The 20,275-nt window shown below is 34.2% G+C and overlaps 1 protein-coding gene across 3 annotated transcripts in view; it reads right to left on the bottom strand.

The window, feature by feature from the left end:
* Positions 1 to 20,275, bottom strand: part of AGPS (alkylglycerone phosphate synthase) — a 211,460-nt gene that overhangs the window by 50,506 nt on the left and 140,679 nt on the right. For all 3 annotated transcript variants that reach the window (XM_077154266.1, XM_077154267.1, XM_077154268.1), the window contains one exon: positions 2,037 to 2,088. In XM_077154266.1, the coding sequence (XP_077010381.1) occupies positions 2,037 to 2,088 (52 nt within the window). The remainder of the gene's footprint in view (positions 1 to 2,036; positions 2,089 to 20,275) is intronic.

Genomic DNA, 20,275 nt, shown 5'->3' with positions numbered 1-20,275 from the left:
CCTAAATTTGAGAAACTTTAATCTACAGAAGAAACAGAGCCATCAATAGATCATTTCAATATAATGTATTAAAGGCTGTATCAGAGGTAGGAGTGATATTACAAATATAAACAACCAATAATATGGTTCGTGGTATATTAACAATGAACATGGCACAAGAAATGACCAATCAGTAGGGACGTCAGTTATAGTGCTGGGGCAGGATTCTGGACATCTCTTGTTGTGTTAAGTAATATTTCTCCTTTAGTTGTTTGATCATGGAGCCACAGGAATATAAAGATAAAAAGAACTCAGTAAGTACTGAGGAATCAAAAGGATTACAGGCAGCCCAGAAGCATGATTTTAAAAGGATAACTTTGGTGGCCATGTAAAGGGCAGAGGGAGGGGAGACAGTCAAGATGAGAAAGGGTAGAACCTATGTTAGAGCTAGATGGAGTTATGTGTCTACATATGGTAATGAGAATGTAGAACAGGGATGACAGATTGCCAGGACCTTTTCTTTAAATCTTTATTTGAAATTGTTATAGATCCTGATTATAATTAAATTCTGGCCCAATCATAGTTAATTTAACAAAGCTGCTTATATCTGACATAAGTTGCTAAAATAATAACATATAAATGGATAGCTCAGTCTTTTTTAATTCATGGCTCTCTCAAGACCTAGATCTCTAGATGCAGGCCAAAACATATAAGTAGCTCAATTATTATTTGACTGAACTATTTCATCGTTTTACTTTGAATTTTTATTCACCAGTAGTACAGTATTTTGAAAGTAAATTTGCTTAAAGAAATAAACATTTATGACTAACTTAGAAGAATTTAAAACTAACTTTTGGTTGTTAGGAAACTGACTTCCTTTGTTATGTTTCTATATAGCTATTATCATTCTTCCTTAAAATTAAAATCTAAGCTACGCTTAGACATGACAAACACAAGCCTGTGTCTATCTTAGCCTACAGTATTTATTTCTGAACAATCATTTCCATAACTTCAGCAACTGTTTTGAACATATTTAAATAGTATACACTTAAATCTCAAACTAAATTTCAGCATACGAAAAAAATATAGAAGCAATAAAACTAGAATTAAACGATGATAAATACTGTCAGAAAGCTTAATAGTTTGAACAAAAAACAGAGAGAAAGAAAAATGGTTTCAGACATGACTGCATACTGAATTTTTCACTCGAATATACCTATGGCACCTCAACTACAACTGGTTGTAATGTGTTTTCCTTCAAATGAGCATGTTATTCTATCCACAAAATCAATCAGGTGAGAAATCTGGCATTTGCCCTCAACTATTCCCTTTATTTAATCTTCCATATCCAGGTGACTGAAACCCTATTGCTGACAAGGTAAAATCCAAATCTATCCTAAAAAAGTCCTAGTCTACCCATCAGCTTTATCCCTTACCCTACCCTCTATATTTCAGCCACACACTATTTGAAGTATCCTAAATCATGCCATTGTGATTTCACAACCTCACATTTTTGCTGACAAGTGAATGCATTTCGTAAGGGAGAAGGAGAGAATATCTCTGGCAAACTGCTGTTCACCTCTTAGGATTTAGCTCAAACATTCTCTTCCTTTTAAGAAGTCCTTCCTGACTTTCCACTCCCACCTCAAGCAGACTCAGCCAGTCCTTCATACTTCAACCACAGTATCCAGTGCAGTCTTCTATTGCAGCACCACCAACAGTGCAGCACTCATTCATGTATGTAATTGCCTCTTTTCATTAGATTGAGAGCTTCCTGAAGGGCTATACTACGATATTCACCTTTCTAGCTCTGCACTTAGTATTCTCCCTGGCACATAACCAGTGTTACATATATTTTCCTTGCTAAATGGGCAGATTATTTCTTTTCTGGTATACTGTATGGCTGGGTCACATGTCATTATTTTTCCAGGTGAATATCTCATTATTGCAGCACCATTTTGTTGAAATTTTTTGTTTGCTTCTTTGTTTGTTTTTGGGTAGTGCATGGACCAGGAATTTAAATGGGCAGATTTTAAAATCTACTATTCCTTAATTACCAAAATGAAACTGCTGGTTGTCCATGAGGCGAATAGACGCAGGAGCACATCTCTGTTTAAAAAAAGAAAAAAAAAAATTGATACAAGTTTAATAAGGTAAGAAGCTACATAAGCAGGTATGAATATTATCTTTCTGTAACTAAGAGATTAAGAGTTTAGCTCCTAAGAATATACCAAGGAAAAGAATCATAATATTTTATTCAATTTTATGAAAAAAACACACTAGTAATTTCTACAAAATATTTGGAGAGGAGAGATCCACATACATAACACATCTGTAAATACATACATACACACATACATACATACATACTTAGAGTTACCAGATCTTAATCTGCAACAAGGTCTGCTTATTGCCTAGTAGAGCTATAGGAACAGCTGAAAAGAAATTCCAGGCTCAGATCAGATTATTTTGGAAAAAGGTAGAAATTTTTAAGACTAAAACCAGTGCCTATTTTGATAGCATTCTGCTATTTACAAACTAAATTTTTATCATTAGGTTCTTGGGAACTTTTGAAAATGAAGAAGATAGTGGAAATCTTTGTGGGCCAAAGCACTTATAAAAAAATTATCTGCAATGTCCTTTTTTATAGATAATCCTAGGAATTGTTCCTTCTTTTTAGCCCTTCTCAGAGTCCATTTTAAATAGAAAAATTATGCTGACAGTTTCCAGAATTCTAAGGACTTTCAAGGTTAACTGTATGGTAATCACAAACTGTGATGTGTGGAATTAAGTACTTAAAAATGCACCAGTATTCTATTTACCTAGGCACACACTGAAGCTGCAAAGAAAGAAAAACGAGAGAAGTAGACATTCATATTAATTTTGTGACACTAAAACACTATAGTACAAATATACCAGCAAAGTTCTAGTTAGCTACAATTCTATATAGAATTAAAGTAAATGAGCTGCGCCATAATGTATTTATGTTACTATGCAAATTTTCAACATGACTAAACTTCTACCAAGAGGTTGCTTTCAAACCATAAAATTTTAATAAATATCATTAACTTTTTAAACATTTATCTTCTGAGTAATAACATTTATCAACAAAATGTCTATCAACACAATGTTGAGATTTCTGAGACTCATTCAGAATCTTTCAACAGAACCAATTTTAATATAGGCCTCAACTGTAGATTATAACATTTTGCTATCATTTTCTTTTGTTTTTTAAATGTAATTTTATTGAGATATAGTCCATACCATATAAACCATCCAAAGTATACAAATGAATAGTTCATTGTATCATCACATAGTTGAAATTTATCATATCATTTGCTTTTAAGTGAAAAAGCATTTAATTTTTATAAGAACACTCACAATACATTTTATTTCACCTAAGAAACCAACAAAACAACAATCTGGATTCTTATTTTGAACACTAGTTTGTTTCATCACCTTTTATACTAAAGGTGAAATAATCCAATCCATATAAGAAAAGTCAATGCAAGTCTAAATGGAACAAGGCCATAGGTAATTTTACATACACATTGAACAATCTATTGCCTTACATTTTATAGAATCTTATGCATCTTTTTTTTTTTTTTTTTTTTTTTGCATGGGCAGGCTCCGGGAATCAAACCTGGGTCTCTGGCATGGCTGGCAAGAATTCTGCCACTGAGCCACAATGCACCACCCAAAAAGGAAGGTTTCATTTGTTTGTTTGTTTTTTCTTTTTATATTTGACATAAGCAGGCTTCAGGAATTGAACCCAGGTCTCCCACTTGACAGACGAGAATTCTACCATGGAGCTACCCTGCACCAGCCTATGCATTTTTATGTCTTTATTTAATATAAGAAAAAACTTCTTCTGGGTAGCAGAACATGTACTATTCTCACTTCATAGATAAGAGCTTAGTAAGAATCAGATTTTTAAAATCTGCGTAAGGATAGATGCCATTAAATAGTAAAGAGGGAACTAAGACCAATATATCCTGACTGCTAGATCAGCACTATATAATTTTCGTTTTTTATTTAAGAAAACAAACAATACACTTAGAACCACCAAAAACGGATATCTTAATTAGTTTAGCCATAGGCATATTTAAATAAAGTTAGATCAGCACTATTTCTAATATACACCACAAAGCCTCCAAAAAATCACTTCAAACACACTCCCACATACCTACTGTACACTCAGCTTTAGTCAAAATTCAAAGAAAAATTAAAACTATCTTGTTTGATATTTTGAGGTCTTATTAAAACTATAATAGTTATAAAATAAAATTAAAAATCTACAACCACAGTAATTTCAAACTTTATTACAAGGGTATCTTTGTAGCTGTGTTAATGTTTCCAAAAAATGTTACTAGCTTCCAAAGTACTAAAAGATAAATTTGTTCATATGTACAAATCTGAAATGTTTTTAATAAAACAAGCATATCAATTTCTAATAAAACATATGAAGTCTGATTAAACCAAGTTTCCTTTCTTCATAAAATAAATATAATAAACATATATGTTTTGCCTTAAGCCCACTAGTAAAATAGGAGAGAGAATTCAAGCTATTCTGTCATTCTTAGAAAAAAAAAGTTTACATTCATACCACCAATTTGCATACTCCATCTCCCATAGCTACCCAAAGTCTACTTTACCTATATCTATAACAGGTATTATTAATGAAAACCACCACCTACAGGCACACACATATCAGAAATGGGGAAAAAAGCATACCAAATTAAGTATAATAAATTTCTATTGGAATTCAGTCTGTAAAAAATGAAAATATAATATGCAAACCTTGTTTTGAAGACATTCTCCATAAACTACATTTGGGAGACAAATGAGAAAACTAAGTATAGAATGAATATTAGATAGCATTAACAAATTGCTGCTAATCTTCTTAGACACGATGGTATGGTGATAGCGAAGATGCATGCTTATGCAACTGAGTCAAGTGTCATTATATCTGCAACTTAATTTCAAAAGGTCCAGAAAACACATATACATACATATAAAACAAAACAAAAAGGCTACAAATGTTAAAACTAGGAGGACATATAGAGATGGAAACTGTATTAGTCTTTAAAATTTTTTGTATGCTTGAAATCTTCAAATTAAAAAGCTATGTTAGAAAGCTTTAAGGCACAGGCTACATCATTTGGAAACACAGTCAATTATATTACTTTTAACCTGACAGCTGAGTCATAAACTAGTCATTCACTGTTTCTATTTATAGTAAAGATGCTAACAGACTAATACTAACAAAAAAGTACTCATAAGTAGAGAAATTTTTGGTATTTTAGGTAATTAATTTTCATAATATTATTATTATTTTTTGCATGGGCAGGCACCAGGAATCGAATTCAGATCTTCAGCATGGCAGGCGAGAATTCTGCCACTGAGCCACCGCTGCACTGCCCTCAACATATTATTTTTTAATTATCAAAATCAAACGAACAACTTTATTAAAGTCTCTTGTTTTAATAGTGTTACATTCTTTAAAAGTCAGTAAATGGAGCTTTTCAGTTATTGTCATTAGTAAATGCTCAAAAAGCATCCAAGTCAAAAAAAATAACACCTAGATTGGTTTACATGATCCCTGACAATTGATAACTGTAAATCATTGTGAATAATTCTAAATATACAAAGCAGGAAAAGTTTCTTAGAATTTGAAATAATTAAAAATTGTCACTACAACTAAATAAATAGAAATTCCTATAATCAAAATATTGAAATAATGTTACTATTCTTAAACAACAACAATAAGAGTAAAATTCACTCTGGATTACTATACCTCTAGTTAAATTAGGTAATGTTTAAATTGTTTTGAAACTAATTTGGCAGGTTAAAAAAGAAAAAGAGATTGCCTTTAAAAGTTAGAGGTAGCTCAAAATTTGAAAATTTGAGCTCTAAATTCACTCCTATACTATTCAATTATGCAGGGAATATTCCATAGATGAAGAAAGGGGATCAAAGGTCCTTGAGTTACGGTGACCCCTGCTGGTAGGTGATTAGAGCCAACACAAGGGCAATCTTTTCCACATAATTTTTATGAAGGGTTAGTAATAACTTCAGGGAATCTAAGGCACTCTCAAACAAAAATTGCTTACTCATTCTAGAGTTAATGAAATAATTGATTCCTCTCCTCTTACAGTAGGAGCCCTTATCCGAGAGTCTTTCTTGTCACCTAGTTTGTACCTAAGTATACTTTATACTGAGTAAATAGTCTGATGAAGGTATTAGACACTTATAACGGACTACTAAAGAAATAGTAATGGCTTTGTTTTATCTGAAAACAGAAAAAATAAATAGGCAAATTGACCTCAAAACATGGGTATAAGACTAATTTAAACAGCTGGCAGTTTTTCCCTTTAATAAATACTATATCCAGGAATTTACTTGGATATATTTAACTTGAAAAATAAGGAAATAATCATCTGATTAGCAGTCTTATTTATTTAGTAGTATTCTCTGCACTAACTTAAAGAGCAACATTTCGCATTCCAAGTACTCCATCCCCCAAAACTCACACCCATAAGAAACAAAAATCCCCAAAAGAAATCAAAAGATTTCTGCAAAATCTATCTTTATGGAATTATGTCCTCTTATTTGTCACAAAGAAAACCAGAACTTACACTTGAGATGAGACACATTATTTGAGATGGTGTCTCTTAATTTACTATTTACTGACAAAGAAATTCAGTATTAAGATATCTTTCAAATACATGCAGGATTTCTACTTACTCTAATTTCATAAGGAAGGTAAACAATAAAAGTATAAGCACTGAAGAGTAGCCCTATGCCTCTGATACCGTAGCTAAGGAATGATTCATCTTTGAATTGAAAAGGTTTTTTGTTGAAGGGGTAAATCAAACTTTCTACGTAGCTCAAACTCCTGAGCTTAGAGACTATGCTGGAAACGTTCTACAAACCTCATACAGTATCAAAAGCAAGCACCTCATTACCAACCCTCTTATGGATAGCTATGCTATTTTAAACACAGAAAACTTATCATGTTGAACAACATCCTTAGTGAATACCAGAAGAAAGGAACCATGTCTATTTTACTTGCATAATATCCATTGTATTGTTAGCTATAAAATTAAGAGCATATTATCTCACATGAAAGTATACAATAAAATAAATGAATAAAAAGTTCAGAGAAGGCTATGTGAAAGAAGAGCTGGCAATTCTGTAAAATGCAAATTACTAGATATAGAAATGTAAAATGTAGACGGTTCTTCCTCTAACAAGTCAGAGTCAATACAACAGGTAAAAATCATAGAATATTTAAGGCTATTAGAATTACAAGTTGGTCATATTGCAAATGACACACAAGCTTATAACTAGTTAAAACAGGAACTTTTTTCTTTAACAGAAATTGTTAACAGGAATTTTTTTTTTTTAATAAAGAAATCATCTCTTGGTTTGAAAGAATGAAATAATACATATGATATGGTAGATATTTCCCTCTACTTATAGACAGGAAAAAGCCAAAAGTTAAAACAAAATAGTCTACTAATTATAATTTTACATTTTTCAGTTTAGTAATGGTGAAATGACTTGTTCTAGGTAGTTCCTGGTGACAGCATGTGTTTTATAACTGTCCTCAAGTTTGACACATTTTGCTGGAACACACTGTGAAACATCCAACTAACTAAATATTTGGATAAGATTATTCTCTGCTTCTGAGAGAAAAGTGTGACACGAGAAAATGATTTAAAATGACAATTGTATTTTTAATATATAATAAATTATTATCAAGAACTACTCCTGAATATAAAGAAGTTTTAAATATTTTATGGGATAAACACTAAACCTAATTCTTTTCAATTACTTGAACCCCTTCCAGGAACAATTAACTCTAAAACACAATAATTCAGAATTGAGATATAACATTCTGAGACATAAGCTATGTATTTCTTCCCAAACTATGATTTATACTCACTAGAAGAAAAAAAAAAAACACCCTATTAGTTTAAAATAAAGTGATAATAGGTTAAAAGGGCCAACCTTGTCAAATGGTAGAAAGAAAAAGAACTGCCTTTTAATATGTAAGTTCAGAAACCTATTTCTGATACCAAGAAAGACAGTTTTCAGAGAAATGAGTCAACCAGTTTTTCTCTTGTTGAAACAAACAGTTGCCTCTTGATTACCATAGGGTAGAACTCCTAAGTATTCACTGGAAAGCACAAACCTAAACTTCAAAAATACACACAAAATTGCTTTTCAGCCTGTTTCAACACTCAGTTTTCCCTCAAACCTTATAAACACATCACTGTCATCACCAAACAAACAATAAAAGAACAGTATATCTGACACTGATATTCTGATCATAAAACACAATTCCACCCACCACCCCCACCCCCACCTTGGGAAGCTACAGTAGGATATCTATTTTCGTAGAAAGGAAAGCCTTAAAAATCACTTACCCATCTATTGAGTAAACTCAGAGATTGTACTGGACTGCCACTTATGAGATATAATCATATTAACTTCCACTAAATATTCCCTTCTAGCTCCTCACAAGGCATTTAAGTACCAAAAGAGGACAATTCCACATACGGACAAGCATCAGATGAGAGACCTTCATAGAACCGTGCTGCCAGTATAAAGCTGCTATTATTTCCTTCAGTAAGATTAGTGATGAAAATATACACAGAGCTCACTTTGTTATATGTGAATCATCATGTATGCTCCTGTTCAAAAGATATGCATCCAAAATACAGCGTCCCATTTCAAAAACAACTTGAGTCTGAAAACACCATAAAAATGGAAGTGCTTTGAAATGGCAGTGAAGAACTACAGCAGCCAACTCATTATTCAATCAAGAATTTGGCACAATCATAAACCATGTACCATCTATTTTAATAGGTCTTAATGCTTTTGCTATCAGCTTAAGTACCAAATCCCAATTGAAGAGTGGCTAGTGCCAAAACCTGATAATTTTTTCTTTGGCCTGAGAATACTGTTACAAAGCAGAATAGCAAAAACTGTACCATTCTTGACATATGAGATTTATACAGCCTGTAAACTAATATGAAAATATTCCTAAACCATAATAACAAAGTCTATCCATTTTCAGGGAAGTTAAATTCTACATGTGCTCTGAACAGAAGTAAAATATACATTTTCCTAGAACAGTACAGTATTTTCACATCCCTGTAACTTTTCTTAGCAAACGTTTCATTTAACACATAACAATATATGAGAAAAACATACTATCTGGACTTTTAAATCAATTTCAAATAAGGCAAGTTTTCTAACCCATGATATTTATATACCTAAAAACTGTTTTCTAGTACTAAATATACAGAACCAAATTATGAAAATTATAGGTTAGAAAGCAGTTTTCTTTTTTTTTTTTTACATTTATATAGTTTATATGGATGATTTTCTGTAAACAAAAAATCATCCATAATTATACCACTCTATTATTAAAACCTTGCATTGGTGTGGTACATTTGCTATAGGTGATGAAGACATATGTTTATAGTTATCCTATTAACTACAGTTCACAATGTAACTTAGGGTTCGCTGTGTTGAACAGTTCCATGGAGTTTTTAAAAATTACTATTCTAGTATCTTATATGCAACAAGTTTTCTATACAAATAACAACATGTCACCTGCAAATAGGGAAATTTTACTTCTTCTAGAAAGGAACTTTCTTTTTTGACCTGCTTTTTAACCACAGAGGGGCACTTTCTATCATTAATTACCAAGAACGAAAGTATGAGCAAGCTTCGAACAAATAAAAGCAACATTTTATTAAAAATATAACGTTATTTATATTATATACAAAAATATTATGTGTATATACATATATATATATTTTTTGCATGGGCAGTCTCAGGGAATCGAACCCAGATACATTTAATAAAATAATATTTTTGTTATACTTTAAAAACACACACACACATATATATATATGTGTGTGTGGGAACTGCATGGTCTGGGAACTGAGCCCGGGTCTCCCGCATGGAAGGCGAGCATTCTACCACTGAACACCCATGCACACTAAACATGTAAAGAGATTTTAAAAATAAATAAAAGGGTAATTTTTACGGACTTATGCAAGGAGAAGGAAAATGCCATCCCTTGTTTTCAATGGTATAGGTGGCACTTCTCCGACACTTTCTATCTGGGCATACCAAATAATAACAAATATATATGATTAAGAAGTCCAAGATGGCAGCTTAGTGAGGTGTGGCATTTAGTACGTCCTCCAGGGCAGCTAATAAATAGCCAGGAAAAGTAGAGAACAACTGCTGGGCGACACAACGTACACGAGTCTGGACAAGTTGGACCAGTTGTGAACCCACCCAGAACCATGAGTTCCCCAAGCCGTGGAGGCCGGCACCCTGCCCCCACAGGATGGATCCCATAGGGGAAAGAGACTACTAACAACAAGGGGCTGACCCAACCAAGCTCCAACTGTGGAATTAATTAACAAATTCTGACTACTAAAAAAAGACCCCCAGCTCGGTTAAACCTTGAATAAAAGCTACAGTTACCAGGTTTTGCCCCAGTGCAGAGGGGGCAGGGCTGATAGAAAAAAAACAAACAGAAAAAAGGACAGGCTTTTTTTGGATCGGACAGCACAAACTACTTGAAAAGGTCTGGACCCTAAAAGAAAACAGAGGGGGCACATAGGACCTGGAGATACACAGAGCAACTAACCAACTTGAGATCTTGATTAACAAACTCGAGAAACCAGAGTCCCAGTTTGAAACGGATTTTTTTTTAACAACTAGAAGGCTTCTCAGGCTCCAACTGCCCTAGGCAAGGGCGGAATTAGGCTTGTCTTAGAGTCAAATAGGCTGCTCCGGTGAAAGGAAGTAATGCCCTGGAGGCTGTGCCTTCCCTAGGAAAGGGGTGGGGCTCAGCTCAGGGAAAATCCTTTCTTCAAGGAATTCAGACTCCAGGGTCAGGAAAACTAAAACAATTAAAGCCAGCCTACAACCTCTCCTCTGTCTCAACCCCACCCCCAGCAGGGAGAGTCTGCTGAAGTTAAAGGTACCACATCACTTTATGCTGAAGGGACCCACAGGCAGACAAGCTCCACATATTGGGCAGGAGAGGAAAAACAGAAAGTCTAGAGGCTTCATAAGAAAGTCTTACAACCTGCTAGGTCTCAACCTCAGGAAAAACTTGTGCAGGTGACTCTTTCCTCCTGAGAGGAGGCCAGTCTGGTCTGGGAAAAACTGACTGCAATTCATAATACCTAATTAGACTCTCCTAAGGAAAAAAAAAAAAAGGCACCATACAAGAAGGGAAAGAAACAAGACAACAAGAACTGAAAATTTCTGATCCATTAAGCAAAACCTATATTAGAGGTCTAGAATAGCTGAAGTGAATGTCAAAGAATAGATAGAGAACAAAAACATCCAGCAAGAAAATCCTAGGTAAAAGAGTGACAACAATCTCCAGAATAAATTAATAAAGGAAATTAAATCCCTAGACCCAGCAAAAAATAACAAATCATACTAGGAAAATTGAAGATATGGTCCAAGCAAAGGAACAAACCAACAATTCAAATGAGATTCAGTAGTTGAAACAATTAGTTCAGGAAGTTTGAACAGACATGGAAAATCTTATCAAAAATCAAATCAACAAACTGAGGAAGGATATAAAGAAGGAAAGGGATGAACAAAAAGAATAAATTCAAAGTCTGAAAAAACAAATCACAGAACTTATGAGAATGAAAGGCACAGTAGAAGAGACGAAAAAAAAAACAATGGAAAGTCACAATGTTCGATTTCAAGAGGCAGAAGAAAGGATTAGTAAACTGAAGGACAGGACATCTGAAATCTGACAAGCAAAAGAAAATACAGGGAAAAGAATGGAAAAATATGAGCAGGGACACAGGGAACTGAATGACAAACTGAAGCACGCAAATATACATGTTGTGGGTGTCCCAGAAGGAGAAGAGAAGGGAAAAGGAGGAGAAAGACTAATGGAAGAAATTATCACTGAAAATTTCCCAACTCTTTTGAAAGACTAAAAATTACAGATCCAAGAAGTGCAGCATACCCCAAACAGAATAGATCCAAACAGACATACTTCAAGAACCTTACTAATCAGAATGTCAGATGTCAAAGAGAAAGAAAGATTTTTTTTTCTTTTTTTTTAATATGGGCAGGCACCAGAAAACAAACTTAGGTCTCCAGCTTGGCAGGCGAGAACTGTGACACTGAGCCACAGGTTCCCACCCAAAATAGAGAATTTTTAAAGCAGCAAGAGAAAAGCAATCCATCACATACAAGGGAAGCCCAATAAGACTATGTGTAGATTTCTCAGCAGAAACCATGGAGGAAAGAAGACAGTGGTATGATATATTTAAGATTCTAAAAGAGAAAAACTGCCAAACAAGAATTCTATATCCAGTAAAACTGAACTTCAAAAATAAGGAGAAATTAAAACATTTTCAGAGAAAGCAATCACCAAGAGAATTTGTGACCAAGGGCACAGCTCTGCAAGAGATACTAAAGGGAGCACAAGAGACAGGAAAAGACAGCAGAGAGAGGTGCGGAGAAGTATGCAGAAATGAAGACTCTCAGTAAAGGTAAAAAGAGGAAAAATTAGATGTGACATATAAAATCCAAAAGGCAAAATGGTACAAGAAAGTACTACCCATACAGTAATAACACTAAATGTGTTTTAGTTTGCTAGCTGCCAGAATACAATATATCAGAAACAGAATGGTTTTTAAAAAGGGGAATTTAATAAGTTGCTAGTTTATAGTTCTAAGGCTGAGAAAATGTCCCAAATAAAACAAGTCTATGGAAATGTCCAATTTAAGGCATCTGGGGAAAGATACCTTGGTTCAAGAAGGCTAACGATGTTCAACGTTTCTCTCTCAGCTGCAAGGGCACATGGCGAACATGAAAGCATCTGTTGGCTTTCTCATGGCTCTACCAAAAGGGACTCTCTCCAAAATGTTCACTCTTTTAAAGAATTCCAGTAAGCGACTCCACCTTCAATGGATGGAGACACACTCCATGGAAATCATCTAATCAAAAGTTACCACCCACAATTGGGTCAGTCACATCTTCATAGAAACAATCAAAATGGTCCCACCCAGCAATACTGAATGAGGATTAAAGGGCCTGGCTTTTCTGGGGTCCAACACAGATTCAGACCGGCACAAAATGTTAATGGATTAAACTCCCCAATCAAAAGACATAGACTGGGAGAATAGATTAAAAAATAGGACCCATTTATTGCTGTCTACAGGAGAGCATTTTGACCCAAGGACAAATATAGGTTGAAAGTGAAAGGTTGGGAAAAGACATTTCATGCAAACAACAATCAGAAAAGAGCAGGAGTAGCTATACTAAAATCCAACATATTAGACTTCAAATGTAAAAGAATTAAAAGAGACAAAGAAGGACACTATGTATTAATAAAACAAACAGTTCAACAAGAGGACATAACAATCATAAATATCTATGCACCAAACCAGAGTGCTCCAAAATACATGAGGCAGACACTGAAAAGAGAAATAGCCACATCTACCATAATAGTTGGAGACTTCAATACCCCACTCTCATCAATGCACAGAACATCTAGACAGATGAGCAATAAACAAGCAGAAAATTTGAATAATACAATAAACGAACTAGACTTAACAGACATTTATAGAACATTACACCCAACAACAGCTGGATACACCTTTTTCTCAAGTGCTCATGGATCATTCTCAAGGATAGACCATGTGCTGGGTCACAAGGCAAGTCTCAATAATTTAAAAAGACTGAAATTTTGTATGATTTCAATATAATCAATACTTGATTTCATAAAGGAATGAAGCTGGAAATCAATAACAGGCAAAGGCCAGAAAATTCACAAATATATGGAGGCTCAAAAATACACTCTTAAAAAACCAGTGGGTAAAGGAAGAAATTACAAGAGAAATCAGTAAATATCCTGAAGCAAATGAAAATCAAAACACAATATATAAAAATTTATGGGATGCAGCAAAGGCAGTGATAAGAGGGAAATTTATTGCTCTATATCAAAAGAGAAGAGCAAAAATTTGAGGAATTAACTGTTCACTTGGAAGAACTAGAGAAAAAACAGCAAACTAAACCCAAAGCAAGCAAAAAAGAAAGAAATAACGAAGATTAGAGCAGAAATAAATGAAACTGAGAACATGAAAACAATTAAGAAAATCAAGGAAACCAAAAGTTGGTTCTATTGAGAAAATCACTAAAACTGATGAACCCTTAGCAAGGTTGACAAAAAGAAGAAGACCAAAGATGCAAATAAATAAAATCAGAAATGGAAGAGAAGGCATAACCACTGACCCTGCAGAAATAAAGGAGGTAGTGAGAGGATACTATGAACAACTTTCTGTTAATTAACCAGACAACATAGATGAAATGGACAACTTCCTAGAAAGAACGCATGAACAACCAACATTGACTTGAGAAGAAATAGACAACATCAACAAACCAATCACAAGTAAAGAAATTGAATCAGTCATTAAGAAGCTCCCCAATAAGAAAAGTCCAGGACCAGATGGCTTCACATGTGAATTCTACCAAACATTCAAGAAGGAAATAGTACGAATCCTACTCAAACTCTTCAAAAAAGTTGAAGAGGAAGAAAGGCTAACTAACTCATTCTATGAAGCCAACATCACCTTCATACCAAAGCAAGACAAAGATACTACAAGAAAAGAAAATTACAGACCAATCTCTCTAATGAATATAGATGCAAATATCCTCAACAAAATTCTTACAAATCGAATCCAAAAGCACATTAAATATTATATAACATGACCAAGTAGGATTCATCCCAGGTATGTAAGGATGGTTCAACATAAGAAAATCAATTAATGTAATACACCATATCAACAAATCAAAGCAGAAAAACCACATAATCATGTCAATTGATACAGAAAAGGCATCTGACAAAATTCTTTCATGCTGAAAATAAAGGATAGGAATAGAAGGCAATTTCCTCAACATGATAAAGGGAATATAAGAAAAACCCATAGCTAACATCATCCTTAATGAGGAAAAACTGAAACCATTCCCCCTAAGATCAGGAACAAGACTGTTATTCAACATTGTGTTGGAACTTCTAGCCAGAGCAATCAGACAAGAAAAAGAAATACAAGGCATCAAAATTGGAAAGGAAGAAGTAAAACTCTCACTGCTTGCAGATGATATGATACTATATGTTGAAAAGCCTGAAAAATCCACAGCAAAACTACCAGAGCTAATAAATGAGTACAGCAAAGTGGCAGGTTACAAGATCAACACTCAAAAATCCATAGTGTTTCTATACACTAGTAATGAACAATCTGAGGGGGAAATCAAGAAAAAAGTTTCATTTAAAATTGCAACCAGAAGAATAAAATATTTAGGGATAAACTTAACTAAGGATAGAAAAGACCTATACAAAGAAAACTACAAGAAATTGCTAAAAGAAATCACAGCAGACCTAAATAAATGGAAGGGCATACCAAGTTCATGGATTGGAAGACTAAATATAGTTAAGATGTCAATCCTTCCTAAATTGATTTATAGATTCAATGCAATACCAAATAGAATCTCAAAATCTTACTTTGCAGAAATAGAAAAACCAATAACCAAATTTATCTGGAATGGCAGGGTGCCCCCAATACCTAAAAATATCTTGAGAAGGAAAAATGAAGTTGGAGGCCTCATGCTACCTGACTTTAAGGCATATTATGAAGGTACAGTGGTCAAAACAGCATGGTACTGGCATACAGACAGACATATTGACCAACGGAACTGAATAGAGTGTTCAGACATAGACCCTCTCATCTATGGACAATTGATCTTTGATAAGGCAGTCAAGCCAACTCACCTGGGACAGAAAGAACAGTCTCTTCAATAAATGGTGCCTAGAAAACTGGATATCCACATGTGTAAAAGAATGAAAGAAGATCTACTTCTCACACCCTATACAAAAATCAGCTCAAAATGGATGGAAGATCTAAACATTAGATCTAAGACCATAAAACTTTTAGAAGAAAATGTAGGGAAATATAAAACTTGAAACAGGAGGCAGTTTTCTAGATCTTACACCCAAAGCACAAACCTTGAAGAAAGAAATAGATAAATGGGAACTCCTCAAATTGAACGCTTTTCTGCATCAAAGAACTTTGTCAAGAAAATGAAAAGGCAGCCTACACAATGGGAGACACTATTTGGAAATAACATATCAGATAAGCATCTAGTATCCAGAATATATAGAGATTTTCAACTCAATAAGAAAAAGACAAGCAACCCGATTACAGAATGAGCAAAAGACATGAGACACTTCTCAGAAGAGGAAATACAAATGGCTAAAAGACACATGAAAAGATGCTCAACTTCCCTGGCTATTAGGGAAATGTAAATCAAAACCACAGTGAGATATCATCTCACACTCACAAGAATGGCTATTATCAATAAAACAGAAAACAACAAGTGCTGGAGAGGATGTGGAGAAGAGGCACACTTATCCACTGTTGGTGGGAATGTAAAATGATAGAAGTGCTGTCAAAGCAGTTTGGCGGTTCCTCAGGAAGCTAAGTATAGAACTGCCATATGACCCAGCAATACCATTGCTAGGTATCTGTTCAGAGGACATAAGGGCAAGGACACAAATGGACATTTGCACACCAATGTTTACGGCAGCATTATTTACAATTGCCAAGAGATGGAAACAGCCCAAATGTCCATCAAAGATGAGTGGCTAAACAAGCTGTAGTATATACACACGATGTAATATTACGCAGCTGTAAGACAGAATAAACTCATGAAACATGTAACAATGTGGATGGACCTTCAGGACATTATGGTGAGTGATATTAGCCAGAAAAAAAAGGGCAAATACTGTATGATCTCACTAATATGAACTAACATTAATGAATGAACTTGGAGAATTTCAGTTAAGAACAGAGGTCATCAGGAGATAGAAAAAAATATGGTAGATACTGGGTAATTGGAGCTGAAGGAATACAGATTGTGCAACAGGACTGATTATAAGAATTCAGAAATGGATAGCACAATATTACCTCATTGTACCACAATAATATAAGTACACTGAATGAAGCTGAATGTGAGAAGGATAGAGGGAGGAGGGCTGGGGGCACATATGAAACCAGAAGGAAAGACAGACAATAAAGACTGAGATGGTATAATCTAGGAATGCGTAGAGTATACAATGATTGTTATTAAATGTATAAATCAAAAAATGTTTTTGCATGAGGAAGAACAAAGGAATGTCAACATTGGAAGTTGTTGAAAATAGACGGTCATTTATATTTTAAAACTTCAATCTCTGTGTGAGACTAAAGCAAAAAATGTTTATTTGGTACAAAATTCATACTTTGACTAGTGCATTTCCTAATATAACTTATATGGACAGGTTAATTGCACGCCATAAGTACATGGGACCTTGAATAGGGCATGAGTTTTGTAGGTTTGTCCAGTGTGATGCCCCAATAAGTCCCAGAGTGATTTGAACAGTGAATAAAGAAGTTATTTGCAAAGTCCCCTTGGGGGAATGATGAGAAAGGGGGAAAATTCAACTTCCCCATTTGGAGAATTCCTGATATTCTCACAAGTAGTAGGGACAATCAAATCAACAGTCCAAGCCTTCAGTCTTGGGGTTTGTTCATATGAAGCTTATTCCTGCAAAGGACAGACTAAGCCTATTTTAGTTTTAATTTTAGCCTAAAAAAATTAGGCCTAAGAGTCATCCCCAAGAGAACCTCTTTTGTTGCTCAGATGTGGCCTCTCTCTCTCTCTCTCTCAGCCAACACAGCAAGCAAGCTCACCACCCTCCTCCTCTCTATGTGGGACAGGACTTCCAGGGGTGTAAACCTCCCTGGCAACATGGGACAGAAATCCTAGAATGAGCTGGGACTCAGCATCAAGGGATTGAGAAAACCTTGTCAACCAAAAAGGAAAAATAGAAATGATATCAAATAAAGCATCAGTAGTTAAGAGATTTCAAAGAGAGTTGAGAGATTATCCTGGAGGTCATTCTTATGCATTATACAGATATTCCCTTTTAGTTTAAGGTATATTAGAGAGGTTAGAGGGAAGTGCCTGAAACTGTAGAGCTGTGTTCCAGTGGCCATGTTTCCTGAAGATGATCGAAGATGAAGAAGCTATAAATGATATAGCTTTCACAGAGTGCCTGTGTGATTGTGAAAACCTTGAATCTCATGCTCCTTCTATCTATGGTATGGATAAATGAGTAAAACACACAGATTAAAAATAAATAAATAATAGGGGGAACAAATGTAAAAATAAAAATATATATATATATTGGGTAGATGGAAATACTAGTGCTCAATGAGAGGGAGGAGTAAGAGGTATGGTATGCATGAGATTTTTCCTTTTATTTTTTTTTTTCTGGTGTGATGTAAATGTTCTAACAAATGATCATGGTGATGAATATATAACTATATGATGATATTGTGAACCACTGATTGTACACCATGTATGGAATGTTTATATGTAAGAATATATGTGTTTGTACATTGTTTCATTAATAAAATTTTTTTAAATGTATCAGATTATATCAGCTATTTATCTTGAACAGATATTTGCACATCAATGGTGGTATGATTCACTATTACCAAGACATGGAAGCAACACAAGTGTTCATTAACCAATGAATGGAAAAACAAAATGTAGTATGGAATATTATATTCAATGGAATATTACTCAGCAGTAAAAAGGAATGAAGTTTTGATACACACGACCACATGGATGAATTCTGAAGACATCATGTTGAATGAAATAAGTCACACACGAAAGGATAAATATTGTCTGATCTCACTTATATGAAATAATTATAATAAGCAAATTCATAGAATCAGAAATTAAAATATGGGATGCCAGGAACCTGGGTGGGGGTAAGGAACAGGGAATTAATGCTTAAATTGTACAGTTTCTATTTGGGATGATGGAAGATTTGGCAAGGGATGATAGTGATGGTAGCACAACACTGTGAACGTAATTAACAACACTGAATTATATATTTGAATGTGATTAAAGTTGAAATTTTAACCTGTATATATGTTAATAGAATAAATTAAAAAAAAATACACAACTATACAACACAGTGAACCCTAATGTGAATTGATGGACCACAGCAAAGAGCACAATTATAAAAATGTTCTTTTATCAACTCTAACAGACATACCAAACTAATGCAAGGTATTAATAGGGCAGTACATGGATACTCCCTATTTTATATATGATTTTTCTATAAACCTACAAGTTTCCTAATTAAAGAAAAATGTAACAGATTACATCAATTCTTTCTGTTTAAATGCAACATTCTATTTTAATGAAATTATACATTTTGGATTTTGATATAACATTTGTATATCACTTCTCATTAATGAAACCTAAGACATATTTACAAGTGAGTATTTGTAATGTGAAATAATAGAGTACTCAGGAAAGCATACAATATGTATACCTATACTCCAAAGACTACATAACAACACTTGTTAATAAATCTGTGTTCTATGGAGGTAAGAGACTGTGAACGAGCAGAGTCAGCCAAAACAGACTAAATGTGACCTCACTAAGAGTTTTTGCTGAAAATAAATGCAAGTTACTTTTATAAGTTCTATAATTTAAAGAGAATCTACTATGAATTCATGTTAATTTTGCTATCAAAATTGGAGGCAGGGGGGACGGGTGGTTCAGTGGGACAATGCTTGCCTTCCACGCAGGAGATCCAGGTGTGATTCCCCAACCAGGCAGTCCCACGTACTCAAAAAAAAAATTGGAAGTAATAATGGTCAATTAAAAAGATGCCATTCAGGGCGGGCCACAGTGGCTCAACAGGCAGAGTTCTAGCCTGCCATGCCAGAGATTCAGGTTCAATTTCCCGCCTGCCCATGAAAAAAAAAAGATGCCATTCAAAACACGCACAAGAGAAATCATATGAGCTATACCTTTAATAATAAAGCATTTGGAGGGAACAGTAGAGCCTGGCAGAGATAGATGGAAAATGAATAAAAATAAACTTGCAATACAAAAGTGAAAACAATTGAATAAGAAAGTCACTCATTCAGAAAGATTTAAAATTAATAAGAAAACGTACTCTAGATATGGAAAATTTTGTTTGATTTTTTTAATTGGTGAGCTTCTTATTTCCTTAAAAGCCTATCTCCCCATTCAACTCATAGGCAAAACCATAAGGTTTTGCAGGTAATTTTTAAAATTTCCTTTAATTCTCTTTTATTTTTTAATAGCTGGGGTACCTTAAATTTGATTTTCTTGCCCTTTAAGTGACCGA

Source organism: Tamandua tetradactyla, chromosome 3 (genome assembly GCF_023851605.1).
Source record: "Tamandua tetradactyla isolate mTamTet1 chromosome 3, mTamTet1.pri, whole genome shotgun sequence".
Classification (NCBI taxonomy): domain Eukaryota; kingdom Metazoa; phylum Chordata; class Mammalia; order Pilosa; family Myrmecophagidae; genus Tamandua; species Tamandua tetradactyla.
The sequence above is the reverse complement of the archived record's forward strand: the minus strand, read 5'-3'. Positions and strand labels throughout refer to the sequence as shown.